The sequence below is a fragment of the Myotis yumanensis genome, unplaced genomic scaffold (genome assembly GCF_028538775.1).
Source record: "Myotis yumanensis isolate MYYU_CA2020_CCGP unplaced genomic scaffold, mMyoYum1.0.hap1 SCAF_22, whole genome shotgun sequence".
Classification (NCBI taxonomy): domain Eukaryota; kingdom Metazoa; phylum Chordata; class Mammalia; order Chiroptera; family Vespertilionidae; genus Myotis; species Myotis yumanensis.
Genome location: NW_027223773.1, coordinates 9,521,866 through 9,538,910, shown reverse-complemented (window position 1 = coordinate 9,538,910; position 17,045 = coordinate 9,521,866). Strand labels below are relative to the sequence as shown.

Sequence of the window (17,045 nt, the reverse complement as noted above, 5' to 3'; positions counted from 1 at the left end):
CTGAAATTCATGAAAGAAGGTGAATAGATTAGCCAAAGAACATGTATGCATAACCCACAGACACAGACAACAGTGGGGTGAAGGCCAGAGGGGAACAGGGGCTGGATGGAGGTGGGCAACGTGGGGGGAAATGGGGACACTGTAATAGTGTCAACAATAAAAATAAAGTTTAATATATCTGAAATACTGTATTTTTGTTAAAACTGGCAACTAGCTTGGGTCCTTCACTTGCCATCGCTTCATGTAGCTAATTACCAAGTCAACGGGTCTTGTCTTCTAAGAATTTTACTCTACTCTCCACCCCTGTTATCACCTTCCTGGTTAAAGTCACCACCCAGTTTTTCATAGTTAACACTGTATCCCAGAGGCATGATGAATGATAAGAGCTTTATATTCATGACCTCAATTGGTTCTCTCAGCAATGCTACTAATTCAGGCATTATTATTATATCTGTTATGTAAATTATAATATTGGAGGTAAGAAAGAAGAACAAACTTTCCTAAAATGATAGCATTAACAAACAGCAGAATTGGGATTCAAACCCAGGCATCTCAGTTTGAGGTTACCTCATCTAATGCTATTTTTCCTGTCCCCCTCAGTCTATTCTTCATATTGTAGCTGGAACAGCCTTTTTCCGAGTATAATTTCAACATTTCATTCCTCTATTTAAAGAAATTTAATGACTTTCTATTTTTTTAGGAATAAAATACCAAAATCCCTAACATGGACTTTAATCCTCCATGCAGGTCCCACCTCTCTCTCCAGCTTCAGTTCGCTGCTCATCACTAGCTCAGTCTGCCCCATGCTTCCTTCTTCTATTGGTACCTCACAGCCTTTTCCAGCTGCAATGACTTTGACTCCCTTTTCTGTTTAGCTCATGCCTACACACAACAGGTCTTGTGACTTCCTTGAGGAACCTAACCTATGCCAGCTTAGGCATGCCTGTTACAGCTTCACAGCATCCTATTTATTTCCTTTGGAATCTCATGAAAATTATAATCTCATTTCCACCAGATTGTTTTCTCCATGAAGGCAGGAACCACAACGGATTAGCTCATCTCTGTCTCCCCAGCAGCCAGCACAGTGTTTGTCACAAAGTAGGCAAAAATGTACCCAATTATTATTTTTTTATTAATGTTTTTATTGATTTTAGAGAGGAAGGGAGAGGATGAGACAGATAGAAACATCAATGATGAGAGGGAATCATTGATCAGCTGCCTCCTGCACGCCCCTTATGGGGGATCGAGCCCGCAACCCGGGCATATGCCCTTTGCTAGAATCGAACCCGGGACCCTTCAGTCCACAGGGTGATGCTCTATCCACTGAGCCAAACCAGCTAGGGCAATACCCAATTATTAAAAGAGGCATTAATTCCCACAAGTACTATATTTTTAATCCCACATAATTTAAATTAAGTATACATCTATTTTTATTATTGCAAAAAAAGGAAGGATTCAAAAATATTTTCAAGCTACTTCAAATGTCTTGGACCTAGAAGGTGGAAGTCCACAGTTATAAAATTAAAGGGGACTGGGCATTTAAATGATGGAGTAGGCAAATGAAAGAGAAACCACTCTTGGTGCTGATACGTGTGTTTGTGCATGTATATGCATATGTACATACATATGTACACATATGCACGCACACAAGTACATGCATGATATTAAGAAATTTTGATGAAAAAATAGGGGGAGGGATTGCAGAGGGATTCTAACGAATAAAGTTCTGGCAAATGAAAAGGAATTGTACAATTGTCATGGTCACGCATTTAAAGATACAAAATATCGATGAGAGAGAGAGAGAGAGAAGAGAGAAGAGAGAGAATGCGCACTGAGTGAATCCACACTGTGTTACCTATTCTTGAGGGAGGAACAAAAGGTGATTGCAACACTGCAAGACTCATTTAAGGCTCTCATTGAGAATAGCCATTCTTTCACAGCCATCACCAATGGGCTTATCTTCTAGTCCCTGCATAGTCTCTCTTACAAAGCTTCGGGAACAATAAAATAGAAAAGTTTGAGCTCAAGGAAAATGAAAAATGAAGCTCCAAATATGTGCCATTCAGTTGGAAAGAACAAATACTGTCACTTTTATTGTCATTTACAACTAGACTATGTCATTTGCTTCTTTGCATCCATGACAGCAATTCTCTCTATACATATGCATTTTTCCAGAAATAACACATGGCCATGCCAATTAACGTGTATACTCGCATCTGATTCATCATGTGACCACAGTCACACATTTGGGAGACTTTGATTGGGGATTCAGGATCACTGTGGCTGTGATTCTGTGTACTTTTCTTCCTGTGAAGGTACCCAGGTCCTTAAACCCATGATGACAGCATCATGAATGTACTAACAGCTCTTCAATTTGGATAAATTGCACATTAGCAGAGATACTTAGAAGCAGAATTAACTTAGACTTACTGCAATAGCTTTGAGCCACAGAGAATTCTAGAACGATTAAGGATAATTTTTATAAGAAATGATTTCTTAGATAACTCTGTAAGGACCAGGAGGGTCCATTCTGGTGCAGAAGATTGGGATGCCCATGTTTTGGAGAATAAAGAGTGCTGTAGGAAAAAGCAGAGACAGCACGCAGAGAAGAACAAAAAAGGTATTAAAACACCTCAGGGGGCTGCAACCTGGAGGTAGAGCTCCAAGGAAAAGATTAGCTAGGAATTGTCGGGGGTTAATTCCCCTCCTCCTCTCAGGAGCATGATTACAGAGGCTAATCCCACCAGTATCTCAGTTGTCCCATTTTTAAGCAGTTCTAATTAGGATGACACCGGTACCTTCCTGTCCAATGATTACCTCTTGCCTTACCAGAACAGACCATTACCTTTCCCTTTATGACTTCTCACTGTAGCAAACACCATTTCCCCTTCCCTCCTCCCTCAGCTTCAACTCCTGGGTGCAGCTCAAAGATAACTGACCTTAATGTCTCGCCTTGAACTCAATGCGTTTCTGATCTCCCGCCATTAACTCCACTGTATGTTCCCCATCTTTGTGTCTGTGTCGTTTTCACTGATCTCTTTGAGATTTCTCTCCACGAGTGATTCTGTGCCGCATACTTAACTCGAAGCCCAGTCGTTAGGCCAATGCCATGCCCGTATGCCTTGCGTAGAGCTGCGAGTGTACATGTCTGTGGCACACATCAGCCCTCTGGAGGTTATTATCGTCCCCAGTTTTATTTCAGCTAACCCCTGGTCCCAAGCAAGACTAGTCTCCTGTGGGAAACAATGTGTTTTGCAGCTAAAGCAAAAAAGTCACCCGGATCATAAAATCCCGTTGCTTTATCTTGGAGAAGGTTTACAGAATGCTTCGAGTTCAAAGTTATTAGCCAGACAGCCGGTATTATCTCCTGTCGTGGCTATTTGCACAACACAGTACCTGTCCTGGGCATAAAAGAAGAGCCCATTTCCTGGCAATGTTCCTCCCGAGGACCATGAACAACTAGGCTTTACTGAGGTCTTAAAATGGGAGAAAGAAAACAAGTTTAACCTCTAGGCCTTATTCCAAAAAGGAGGGCAGAGCCGAGGCTAAGCGCTAATTATAAGCCATTTAGAAGTAACGACTCTCAGCGTAAGCCAGAGAATGGACACAATATTAAGGGAAGAGTCTACGGAGGAATTTGTGGCTCCCCTATGTCAGGTAACAAAAGACCAACTTAGATACGGTTTTACAAATCAATATTTTCAGAATAAAGTAGCGTAGATGATGCTAATCTTCACATTAAGGCAGTAATAATTTTCTTCCATTTGGTAGTTTTATATAAAAATAATGCTAGTCTGGCCCAGCTGGTGTTGCTCAATGGTTGGGCATTGACCTAGGAACCAAAAGGTCAAGGTTCAATTCCTGGTCAGGGCACATGCCCTGGTTGTGGGCTCGATCCCCAGTAAGGGGCATGCAGGAGGCAATTGATCAATGATTCTCTCACATCATTGATGTTTCTCTCTCTCCCCTGCCTCTCCTTTCCTCTATCTCTAAAAAAATCAATAAAAACATTTAAGAAAATAAAAATGCTAAAATTACTCATAGACTTGACCAAACATCAATAAATGCATAAATATATGTTCATATCATTCATTACAAGGTATACTTTCTGTTATTGAAAAGATTTTTCTAAACTCCTTTTCAATTAGTTTAAATATGCTTTTTGAATGCTCTGTTCCCCTTTTTTTCTTCCTGTTTGGCTGTACTCTCCTTGAGTATCTTACCAACCTCTCTTTGCTATCAAACTCAGCTCAGAAATCACTTTCTTGTCTAAGCTCTCTATACCCCTATCCTTGAAGAATTAATCAGTCTGTTTCCTTTTCTATTCTTTTCTAGTTCTTTATATCGTACATTTCTAATATTGTAGTAATCACACTGTTGTATTTACGTACAAGTCAGTTTCCCCTACTAAACCACAGACCTTTATACAACCGTAAGTTTAATATATTTATGACTGTATATCTTACATCAGCATACAGCATCCTCCCTGGTATGGAGTAATGTATCCAAAAGATTGTCTATCCAAAAACAAGAATATGTGAGTAAAATGGATGGAAGGCTGAATGGATGGGTATGTGGATGGATGGATGAATATCCGTGACCCCTTAAAATCTGAGATGGCCTGCAGGCCGGTGCTCTATCCACTGAGACACACCGGCTAGGGTAGACATTACTTTCTAATAGTCTGTATGAATCATAAAGAATCATAAAACAAAAGCAAAACTAAACACCAGAGCAAAGCATGAGGAACGGTCCTATTAGCACACAACGTGTCATGTGGAGCTGTTTCCATTATAAATTAGCCTTTATTTTATTCCGAAGCTGCAGAGTCCTCGGTAAACCCTCGCTGCCTCCGGTTCCCAAGGACACGGGCGGGTCACGGCGGGTGCCATCCTTCCCCGGCTACCCCGGCCTGGCCTCTGACTAAGTGCCTGCAGCTGCACGCGACGAGGTCACCCGGCACAGGAACGCGCGCCGGGAACACATCCTTAGTGCCATATTTATTAGCGTGGGGATGTGTACATTCATATATGTACACACACTCCAAATAATTTTAAATTAAAGCATTTTTAAAATACTTAATGGAGGTTAAGCTGCATTTTTAACCTCTGCTCAAGTTATTGAATGGCATATTAAAACCAATGGGGCTCTAATGTACCTTCTAATGTGCGCTGCTGCTTTAACAAATTGCCTATAAATTTTAGTTGAATTAAGCCTCTTCCTTGTACATCCCCGTAAGGTTAGGTGAATAATACATGAGGCTTCATTACATACACCTTCTTTAATAATGTTTTTTAAGAAAGGGGGACAGGAATCTATGTGCAGCCGTCTACTGCAGGCCAGTAACATTTACAATTACGGATGAAAGAGGCAGGCAGGAGTCCTCAGCCTGGCCAGTTCACGCCCCCCACGCCCCACTGCTCACACACTGCAGCTTGGTGTCCCCCGGCCCCCGTAGTATGTGACCGGTCTCTCCGATGTGTTTAAAGACACAGAATGAAATATTCCAGCCATGCGTTTTAGTGTGCCTACTGCAGAGCTGGCTCCTTGAAGCGCCTGCTTATGATAAAGATACTTCAAGATAAGGGTGTTCTCTTTGTCCATGTAAATTTAACAGTAAGAGATAAATTCGACATACTTCCTGAAGCTATAAGAATGCAGGACCAGAAACAAAACAAAACAAAAAACAAAAACAAAGAAATATTGCCCAGCATACTCAGTGGTTAGTGTCGGCCCTTGCAATCGATCCAGGTGTCTTTCGTTGATGTTTCTTTCTCTGTCTCTCTCCTCTCTTCCCTCCCTCCTTTCCACTCTCTTCAGTTCAAGTTGAGAAATTAAGTACCAGTAAGACTCAATTCTGAAATGTCATTGGCTGGCATTCATCTAAAGGGTCAAACGTGCCACATGATCTTGAGTAGATTGAGCACTTGTATCTGTGCCGTATAAAGATATAAACTCAACACTGACGCTGTGGGGTAAATTTTTAGAGGCCTCAACAGAGTAAGAAAGAGGAATGGCCCGGTATGGAATAAAGAAGGAAAGGCCACGGCGCCCTGAGAAGGCAGCACAATTCCCTCCTACCTGGTTGACACTGGTCACACCTTCTTCCTTGGCGATTAGGCAAACACCGGCACTGGCCACTACTTGGGTCACACGTGGTCCCGGGTAACGTCCCCGCGGAGTCGCACTCGCACACCTGGCAGCCTTGGAAGTCGCCCGCGGTCAGGTTGTACCTGTGAGGCTGGCACTGGCTGCAGCGGAGACCTGTTACTCCTGATTTGCACGGACACTGTCCTGTTGATTTGTCACACAGCACAGAGCCATTTACTGTCCCCGTCTTATCACAGTCACAGGGCAGGCAAAGGAAAGAGTTATTCTGCTGGAGGTAGAAGGATCCCTCCAAACATCCATCACACTGTCTCCCTCCAACGCGGGGCTTGCAGCGGCACTGCCCTGTCCCAGCGTCACAGACCGTCCCGGGCAGGGACCCCGCGGGGGTCGCAGGCGCAGGCCTTGCAACCAGTGACGTCCAGCCCGTAGAAGTGCTCCCGGCAGGTGTCACACCGGAGTCCGCTGGCCTCTGCCTTGCACTCACACTGCCCCGACAGAGGGTCGCAGCATTTGCTCGCTGAGCCGAAGGGGTTACACCGGCAGGGCTCACACCCACCATCATGGGAACTCCGGAGGAATTTAAATCCAAAACTGCAACGGTCGCATCGGAGCCCTAGAGGTGGAATTTGTTTTTAAAAAGAGGAAAATGTGAAAATGATGCTAGCATGCTTTCAAGGTAGCTGAACCCCAAGCAATGGTAACGCTGGCATTTCATGCACACACAAATGTTGGGCGATTTCTCACAAGTAATGCCATGGAGGGCTAGTCACGGACTCCAAATAGGACGGCGATACTTAATCTGGTGACGATGCAACTTTGATTTTGTATGGTGCTTTGTTAACTTTTACTATATTGCTTAATGCAAAAAGAAATGCTCAATGCAGATGTCACTCTATTACACATACCAGAACTCTTCTCTTTAATGAATATTAAAACTATTATTTTAAAACTAAAAGCTATGTTAAAACTATCATTTTTACTTATTTTATATTAACAGAGCATGTTCATTTAAAATGTACAATAGAGGGGGAAACTCATTCTCAAAGTCATATAGAAGAACAGCATAGTTATTTTCCTAGAAATCAGAACCCCCTAAAAACGTTGAGCTGATAACTATTTTGGTGATAACAGAATATATATACTTACTCCTAAATATCACACATTTCAATAATTAATATAAATAAAACTTATCCAGAGCAATTTTTATTTCAATGCTTTTATATGCTCCTATATTTTATCACTTTCAATTAAAATAAATTATGCTCTCCTTGGCTCATAAAGCAATCACATTGCTTGTCATATTGTATGATTCAGAACATACCTCTTTAAACACTAAATAAATTCTGTTTAGATTACTCCTATTTAAAGAAGTACATATGTACATTTCACAAACAGGGGAAAAACGTTTTAGCAACTACACTTAAATCTCTGACAACTTAGGTTACTTTTAAAAAGACTATTACACGGCAAAATAATAAAAACATTGTTAAATAGTAAACATTGAGATGCAAAATACTTTCCTTAGATAGCTTTCACCTATCCATGAATTTAAATAACAGACTCTGTGGGGCTGAATCAATTGAAACATTTATTTTAAGCTTTAGTAGCAATAAAAAAAATTAGTACTAAAATAACAGTCAAAAACACACTCAGGAACTCATATGTAGAAAAGCATTTCCTGAGCAGGAAGGAGATGCATAATATATATGTATATGTATGAATAAAAATTCAAGAACTCCAATGGAAGGCGAGTTCTTTAACAGTGATGAATGACTCACCTAAGGCATATCATTTAATTTCAATAAGGAAAATAAAAAAGGGCCACTATTGCTGCAAATTTTAAAAATAACTGTATTGTTAACAAGAATTATGACTCATTTTGAACTATTAAAATTGGTCTACATGGATTCATATCATATCAGTTTTAAAAATATGCGCAGTGCTTATTTGAATATGCCATACATATTCCTGACAGGTAATCTATTCCTAACGATACTTGGGAAGGCCTACAGGGCATCACATTCGTGTTAACAAGTACAGGCGAGTTAGCACACTTGGCATTTAATTCACATTCTTCTCCCTTTTTATTCTAGATGAATGACCTACTTTAATAAAATTATTGGTGCTAATGTATTTTACTGGTGATAGAATCATTAGTGAGATTTAACAGTTTTGTTAACTCTGTTTGCTTTCCAAAGCATATACAACACACACTTGTATTTTCTGTTTTTTTGCGTGTGCGTGTGTGTTTTTTTATTATTAACAAGGTAAAATTGAATAAGGTTACTTATTAATTCCCCTTAGGAAAAAAAATCATGCATATGGAGATTATATTTTTATTAAACATACTAAATGTGCAGAAATAACTTTAGAAATAATATCAAAATGGTGATTTCATCTTCAAATACATATATTGATATATATTTATTTATATATTTATATTTTCCTGCAGAAAACTATCTCGATCAACCAGTAAAATAGGTAAATGGTAGGAAGGTCATAACAAATTCTAAGTAAATAGTAAATTTTGATTTTTTTCTTCCTTAAGCTCTGGAACCTAACCACCAGGAGAAAGACTCCATTGTATAGAGAAATAACTATTTCATTGTCTTTAAAGGCCTTTCTTGAAGTTTCGTTTTCACATTTTGAATTTAAAATATATCTCACATTAAAGAACAGAGGATGCCGTAGAGATGAATTGAAAGGTTTTAGAATTCCTTCAGCATCCCAGGTAACACTTACACAAAGTGTGCTTCCCTGTACAAGTTGTTTATCCAGCTTCTTTGGAGTTAGTTTCTGTATGTTTGAAGTGCATAAGGGCTAGTTACATTAACATTCTGATATAATATTTCTCTAAACCAGAGAAGCCTAGTGTCATACCATTAAACACACCCATATTCTCTCTTATTAAATTAAAATGAAATGCTTATCTAGCTGAATTAATAAAATGATGTATTTATATCTATATAAAAATCCATTTTAGTGTTACATAACAAATGAAATTATTATTCAGAATGCTATGTTCATATGTATGTGTGTACGTATGTGTGTGTGTGTGTGTGTGTGTGTGTGTGTGAGAGAGAGAGACTGTTAGGCATGATTTTATTATTAGGTTCAGGTCAATGTTAGAAAAACGATGGAAGACTTGAATGACAATAGAAAGGCAAAGGTCTTTTTTAAACTTCCTATATGAACTGAGACATGTTCAGTTACAATATAAGACTCACTTCATCAGGAAACTTTCCGCACATAATATTCTCATATATCAAAATTTCAAAGTGCATTATGTACACAGCGTATTTTGGGCACTTGATAAATTTTGTCCTTATGTGGCTGTGGTTCCCCTCAAAAATGTTGGATGTAATAAATTGCTATAATCAAATCTAATTTCTGAAAAATACCTGTGGGAGTAACAAACAAAAAAGCACGTCTCGTATAAAAAAATGATAAATAACACTGACGGTGGCTGTTTATTATAATCAGCTTGGCACTGAATTACAAAATTAAAATTATGTGGCCCTTTATAACTAACCCTAGCAATATACATGATCTGTGGAGTTATGTTGACTTATTTTGCATTTCATAGGAACAGTTCAAAGAAATATAATAGGAAAATATGGAAAGATTTATCACAAAGGACCCTGTAGCACAGAATATTTTGAAAAAAAATCCATTTATTTTGGTCTATTAAGAAAACTAGCAGGGAAATCATTTGCTTAGAACTCATTAAGTAGAAACCATTTTGAAAAAGTGCTAATTTTCTGAAAGAAACATCTATGCGGTAAGCAAATTATATTTTTCTATGACTTATTAGTATGGGACCATGTGAAGTACAGTGGCTACCGACTTGAGAAACTTCTAAAGGGTTGATTAAAGGAAGCTTCCAGCGGAAGTTTGATAGAATTACTAATTCAATCATTTTAGACAGTTAATTTCGTTCAGATTGTGTTTTTCCGCCCCCCTTTTCCAGCTTGCCTTGAGCAAGGAGATTTGCTTTACTCTTCCGTTAAGAAATCAAATAGAGGATTTTATTCCAGATGGCAATGGAGATGTGACTGAAACGCCTGCGTTTCACATACCAATAACATTTGCTTTGCACGTGCACTGGCCTGAATGTGGGTGACAGGTAACATCTCCATCCTCCGTCCCTGAGGTATTGCAGTTGCAAGGCCTACAGCCGTCAGGATCCAGCTCGTGCAGGTTGAAGAACCCATCCTGGCACTGATTGCACCTCCTGCCAGAAGCGCGTCGCTTACAATCACACTGGCCTCCCATCTAGGGAAGATACAATATTTTGTAGAATGATGAACGTATCTATTTTTAGATCATTTGCTCATTAGGTACAAGGTGGGGAGGGAGAAAAAAATTTTAAGTGTTAGACAGACAAGAAGGTAAGAAGGGGTGTGTTTGTGTGTGTGTCCGCCCCCCCCCCCCCCAAACACACACACAAAAAAAACATAGGACTCCTCAGCAGGGTGAATATATGGAACTGGATGAAAATAAACCCTGTAGAAGTCAGTAGTAGGTGGCTAAAGGGAACCGTGGAAGTAAGCACTGAGTACCCCATAAAGAAATCCAAATGTGGTGCTCGCTTCGGCAGCACATATACTAAAATTGGAACGATACAGAGAAGATTAGCATGGCCCCTGCGCAAGGATGACACGCAAATTCGTGAAGCGTTCCATATTTTTTCTCACTCATTCATGGATAATAAAGACCATTACAAACTTTTGAACAATAATAGATACAGAGGCAGAGCTGCCTCAAACTGATTGTCAAACTGCAGTGGGAAGGGCGGGGAGGGTTGGGGGGCAGGAGGGAGGGGAGTAAGAGATCAACCAAAGGACGTGTATGCATGCATATAAGCATAACTAATGGACATAAGACACTGGGGGGTAAGGGAGGGCAGGGGATTGTCAAGGGCGGGGCGGGGGGAGGACACATATGTAATACCCTTTGTAATACTTTTAGCAAGAAATAAATAAAAATTAAAAAAAGAAGAAATCCAAATGTGGTCGGTCACGTGGAGACCGAAATAGAGAAGAGACAGCAGTTAATTTAGTCTTTACAACTCGACCTCTCTGTTCCGTGCCTCTCATTTGCTGTCTCGTTTATTATCTAAGCTTGTTTTACACACACAAGATGCTTAATTTAAGGGAAGATCTTGCTCTACTAATAGTATCCCTTCAAGGTTTCAACAACCTTAAAATAAAGGTCTTTGTTAATAGTGTCATTTTGTACGGAACATTTTTTTTTTTTACACAATCCTGCTTTTAGGGATGTTTCAGCATTTTTATGGTTCATTTGCTGTATGCCTTAATCACATTCAGTACATTTAGATTATTTACATTGTGGTCAAAAGATGTGAAAAAGGTAAATGCTTTAGAGTACTGCCAGGTAAAACTGTATTTGTTCTCCTTTGGGCTGCTCATTTGAGAATGAACATACATAAAAAAAGAGTGTGAAGTCCAGTTCAGAGGTGTTTTCTCATTTCATTATAGACTAGAACAGCCAACGGGGATTCATCAGACATTCGTGCACAATTCCAACTTGAAAACAGGGACAAGAATGAAGGAAGAAGCCACATTACAATGTAAACTCCACAGCAGCAGCAGTTTTAGTCATGTTACCATTTATGAAATGCCCGACTCCTCATTTCACTGAAGAGGAAACCAAACCTTAGACAGATCATGTTACTTACTGGGGGCCAGACAGCTGTAAGTGGCGTAACTTCCAAATCCACGTTCATAACCACCACGCTACGTTCACTCTATTTGGTGTAAACTACTAATTGGACAGCAAGGGGACAAGCGCTCGTCCCCAGGAAGGTCGAGGCGGTGGCCTATCTCTGGACGCTGGATGCAGATGGAAGAATCAGCCACGCAGTCCAGTTACTGCTTACTGACTTTCTGTGAATAGCACTGACGCTGGCTAGCGGTGGCTATAGATTACCTTGTGATCACACTCAGGGCCTCGCCATTTCCGACCATCCTGAAAGAGTCTACCATCCCAGGCATGTGACCATGGTGGGTACGCACAGTCAACTGTGTGACGACTGAAACAATGAGGTTGGCGGGGACATCAGTGGCAAGAGGAAAGAGTAGGATTCTTCAGTGATCATTCGAGTCAGCTTTCTTAACTACCCTCCACATTAAGAGATGGAATTCTTTCAGGGTGAAATCAAGACATCGAATAACCCATACAGGATCATTGTGTGTGTGCGTGTGTGTGTGTGTGTGTGTGTGTGTGTGTGTGTGTATGTGTGAGAACACCGCTTTTGTGTTTAAAAAATATGAGGCATCATTTAAAGGTCAATACTAGTAAATAGGTGAGCACAGAGGTTCTCTATGTAACAGACACCAAACTATAAGTAATTTAAAGCAACATTTGAAAAATAGCAGAACCACGTGCCTTCCTAAGCACTCATCTGGCAGGTGGTAGAAACCATCTGATGGTCCATAGATTACATCTTCCCCCAGAACTCACTAAGAGCCAATGAGGTGACAGTGATGATGCCAAACAAAGTCAGAACTTGAACTCAGAAGATTAAGAACAGGAAACCTACCCTGGAAACTGAATTTGATTTGAAGGGTTTTGTCTGAGCAGAAAAGAGATACAAACGAGGGCCAAAAATATCTTCTAATCGATGAGTAGATTCTTGAGAATATTCTTTTCTTTCACAGAGGTGACTCCAGACTTCTCTCCCATACAAATGCTTAGACTCCTATTCTTCTCTGTTGAGACTCATTCGCAGTGTCACTCCACAAATGCTACATCACGTCCAATGGCACGGCGTGCACCCTGAGTCGTAATGTCACGCTACCTGAGTGATACCTCCTGGCTCCCACCACTCCTTCCGCCTGCACTGCCATCCTTACCCAGCACTGAGCATCCAAGAAACAGAGAGCTTGTGAAGTGAGTCAGTAGTGGAGAATTTCTCCTACTGAGCATCTGAAGGAAAATTCTAGAAATTAACTGGTTTTAAAAAGAGCACGAATAAAATGCTTATTCACTTGCAGCATCATTGGTGCTTCTAAGGAAAAGTATATGCAGGCCTGCCTATCATCTGCCTGTCAATCCAACCACCAGCATCTACCTATCATCCATCTACAGTGTATCCTCCCTGCCAGGAGCCTGCTCAGCCCTAGGATGTAGACCCTGAGAATTACTATGTATATTTGGGATACATACAATGATTTCATTCCTTAAGCTTCTGCCTCTCCAGAGAAGAAAAGTCCACATTAATGTAACAGGCTACCTTTGCAAGGTGCTCATTCCGCTTGCAAAATAAATAAATGGATCTGCAGTGGTTTCTGCCACATATAAATGCCATGCATTGCAGAACGCCCGGTGAATGACGTACATCACCATACTTGTTTCCATTTAAGCGTTTTTGTGATACGGCTGTTTATCATCTTGCTCAGCTGTCGAAAACATTCATCGGAGAAGAAAGGCTGCTACTGGGTGGAAAACCAAGATGCCTTTTCTTTGCCGTTCTACAATGCCTGCCATTCGTCAGGCCGGTGGGATTTTACAGTCCCCCGCCCCTTTCGAAAGGCGTTTCCCAGAAATGGCTGGCGGGGCTTGCCCACCATCATCTCCAAGGGGTGTTCAAAGGGCAACATCCTGAGGCGCGCTCAAACAAAACGACGGTAGGAACGGAACACATTTTTTCTCAGTCTTGTGAGTGGTCAAGACGGAAGGAGTATAAAGAGGTTCCCCACACGCGCCGTTCCCAGCAGTGGTTATAATAATTATAGTGCTACTTCTCAAAGGGGAATGATTTCATATTGCATCATCTCCCCTCCTTTTTTTTTTTTTTTTTGGCTGGTTTAGGTCTATTTCGCTCAGAGATTATTATCTCTAACTTGTAAAAGATGCATGTAATAGATGTCACCATGTTAAATTAGAGCATTTCATAAATGTCAGCTGAATGGCACAGCCATACAGTGCACGGTCTTATTGTAATTTGCTGCAAAATTAATACAGTGCTTATTAACAAGATGATGGTAGGACTTTATCAAAATGAAGGATCTCACAATGGCGTTTTAAAAATATTTCTAACATGAATAAATGAATTTTCCATGTCTGTAGTTAATGTTGTGTAGAAATATGCTTTTAGGAGAGTTAACTCTTTCGGTTTAACGATACTGATTTTGTTTTATTTGGGTAAAACTGTCGGGTTGCTGTGAACTTACACAGCAGAATGGCTGCTCACTACAGAGTTAGTCTACGGGACCAGTGAAAATATAAATTCCAAACCTTGAGAGAGGAAGACGTCCATCTGAGATGATAAGGAAAATAAATGAATCAGGCTTTTAAAACGTACCTTGACACACTGGTTAGCTTGTGTGTGAGATAATGAGCTGAACGCCTGGCATGTATTAAGTGCCCAGGGAGCCACAGGAATGCCTCGACATCACCCTACTCTTCATTTGACAGTTATATCGCTTTCGAGAAATGATGTGGACACCCGATGATATGCGCACTGTTATTTCCTAAGTATTTATGATCAGACCTGGCATAATGCTCCCAAATCAAATGGGCATGTGCCTTCCTACCTCTGAGCAGTGGGCATAAACAGGCAGTTTAGCAACGGGCTGTGGAGCTGCCTTTACGGAAGACCCAGGGTCCCAAACCTTAAGTTGCCCTCGGGCTTTGAATTTCTGCTCCACCCCATTAAGGTGGGGTGACCTAGGGGGAGCCACCTCATCTCCCTCGGATAACTGTTCAGTGTGAACCTTCCTATCAAGCTCAGACCCATTCTCCCCTTCTTTTCCAATTTACACCCCAGCACCTTTGTTCTTATCCTTTGTAGCTGGGCCTCTCCATCAGCTTCCCAGCTGCAAGAGAAATGTCACTACTCATTTCTCCTGAAGTCTCTGAATGAGACCACATGACTTATGCCCAAATCTTCAAGTCTTTCTTTTTTATTTTAAATATGTTTTTATTGATTTCAGAAAGGAAGGGAGAGGGAGATAGAAACATCAATGATGAGAGAGAACCATTGATCAGGTGCCTCCTGCACACCTCCCACTGGGGATGGAGCCCGCAACCCAGGCATGAGCCCCTGACCGGAATCAAATCCAGGACCCCCGTCCACAGGCTGACGCTCTATCCACTGGGCCAAACCAGCCAGGCCTTTCAGGCTTTCTTTAAGCTATAAACTCCCCACCTTTCAGATCCTTCGCCACCCTAATGCTCACAGGCAATATCCATATATCGCATGATTGAGGAGCAAGCTCCTCATAGGCTATAGAAACTTGTGCATTACATCTATTTGTACACGATAGTATTTGGGTAACACAAAAGGTAAGGCAATATATTTTCTGGAAAATTCACACGGTGACTTTTGGACACGTTGTAGTAATTAATGACAAAGACTTAGTTTTGAGCAGATGAAAAAGCATTGATGAACTGCCGGAGATAGGACATTATGCAGAGAAAGTGTATTCTGCCTCGTTTTGTAACTTGTTTTCTGGAAAATTATCACTGTGGCAGAACAATCAATTTCCATGAGTCGGGTCCTTATTCCTTATTATTCCATCTTCCATGGGTCAGACTGGGAAACATTTCCTTCGTTGATGCCTTTCCGTTTCACCTAATTCATTTCCAGTGTGGGCCTCCTGCCTTATTAATCTATTTTTTAATGTCTCCTAATCCTTTCTCTCGGTTCCGGCTCTGTTGCAGCAGTCTATTGATGTCTTATTGAGCACTGCAATCAACCATCCTTCTTTCTTTCATATAATTACAACTATATATATATTTCCCGTTTTCAGACAACTTTCAGATCCCCTCATTGTTTTTTCTTTCCATTTTTTTAAGAAAGTGGCTTAGATTAGATCCTCTAATTTAGTGAGCAATTCCGCTATGATTTAACAGAGGCTCGATGGTGTGGAAAACTTAGAAAAGGTTTGATTTTAAGTTGGGATTCAGAGGACAGAACAGAGTGAGCCCACTTGGACCAGGTGTACACATGTGTGCATAAGGGACCGGCTCTCAACTACCCCTCCCCCACACACACACACATGCAACCCAGCTTCTTTTACCCGCACATCTTTGATACACAGTGTTCCAGGAACTTCCATGTTAAAGAGTGGTCCATAGACCAGCAGCAAGGCATCGCCTGAAAGCTCTTACAAATGGACAATCTCCGTCCCTACTCCAGACTAGCACAATCGGAATCTGCCTTTTAAAAGACATCTGACAGAGGATGACGTTACTTATTCTCTTGGTACCTCTATTTTTCCATCCACAAAATGGGGATAATTATGATACCTTCCTAGTAGGACTGTTTGGGGAACTCCACGGAATACTACATGGTAAGCCTTTGAGCTGTCTATAAGTATTATTGTTCAAAATGATATTTTTTATACACTTGCCTATATTCTTCTGAATAAAGTATGTAGTGTGTAAATCCTAACTCCCATGTTTGATGCCACAATCTCAGTAAAGAACCTCACCAATCTCTCAAAAGAAGAAAGATATCTGAGATATTCACATGCACATTCAGAGTTGGAGAAGCACCGCTTTCTGGCTGACCGCCTATGTCTTGAACTGCTGAGGCTTAACCCTCATGGTTTCCTTGGCTAGATGTAGGAATACAGCAAAGTAAGAGAGAAAGAAGGTGGTGAGGGGAGGGCGTGGAGGAAAGCACCCAAACAGCATTTCTTGAATGCCTTCCACAGAGTCAGGCCTCATGCAGTCTCCTCGCCTCACCAGCATCACGTGGCAGGTGGCCACAGCAGGTCTACCATGGGGAACCAGCTACCATATGAAGGGCAGGGTCAGTGAAGGGCCAGGCTGGAGCCGGACAGGGTACTCCCACCTTGGGTCAGAGTTGACTGGGATTTTCATCGATGGACTAGAGGAGTTCAAAGACCCTTCTCAGGGTTCCCTGGAACACTTTCCTAAGACGCCACCCACGCCTGGGC

General features: G+C 41.1%; 1 protein-coding gene and 1 non-coding gene across 2 annotated transcripts in view; one reads left to right on the top strand and one right to left on the bottom strand.

The window, feature by feature from the left end:
* The window catches only part of USH2A (usherin), a 398,687-nt gene that overhangs the window by 325,068 nt on the left and 56,574 nt on the right, over positions 1–17,045 (bottom strand). Inside the window, 3 exon segments of the mRNA XM_070401429.1 lie at positions 6,082–6,496; positions 6,498–6,724; positions 10,191–10,386. Of these exon segments, the coding sequence (XP_070257530.1) occupies positions 6,082–6,496; positions 6,498–6,724; positions 10,191–10,386 (838 nt within the window).
* Positions 10,696–10,802, top strand: LOC138999382 (U6 spliceosomal RNA). Its single transcript, XR_011469377.1, has one exon. It is a non-coding gene; the product is annotated as a U6 spliceosomal RNA (small nuclear RNA).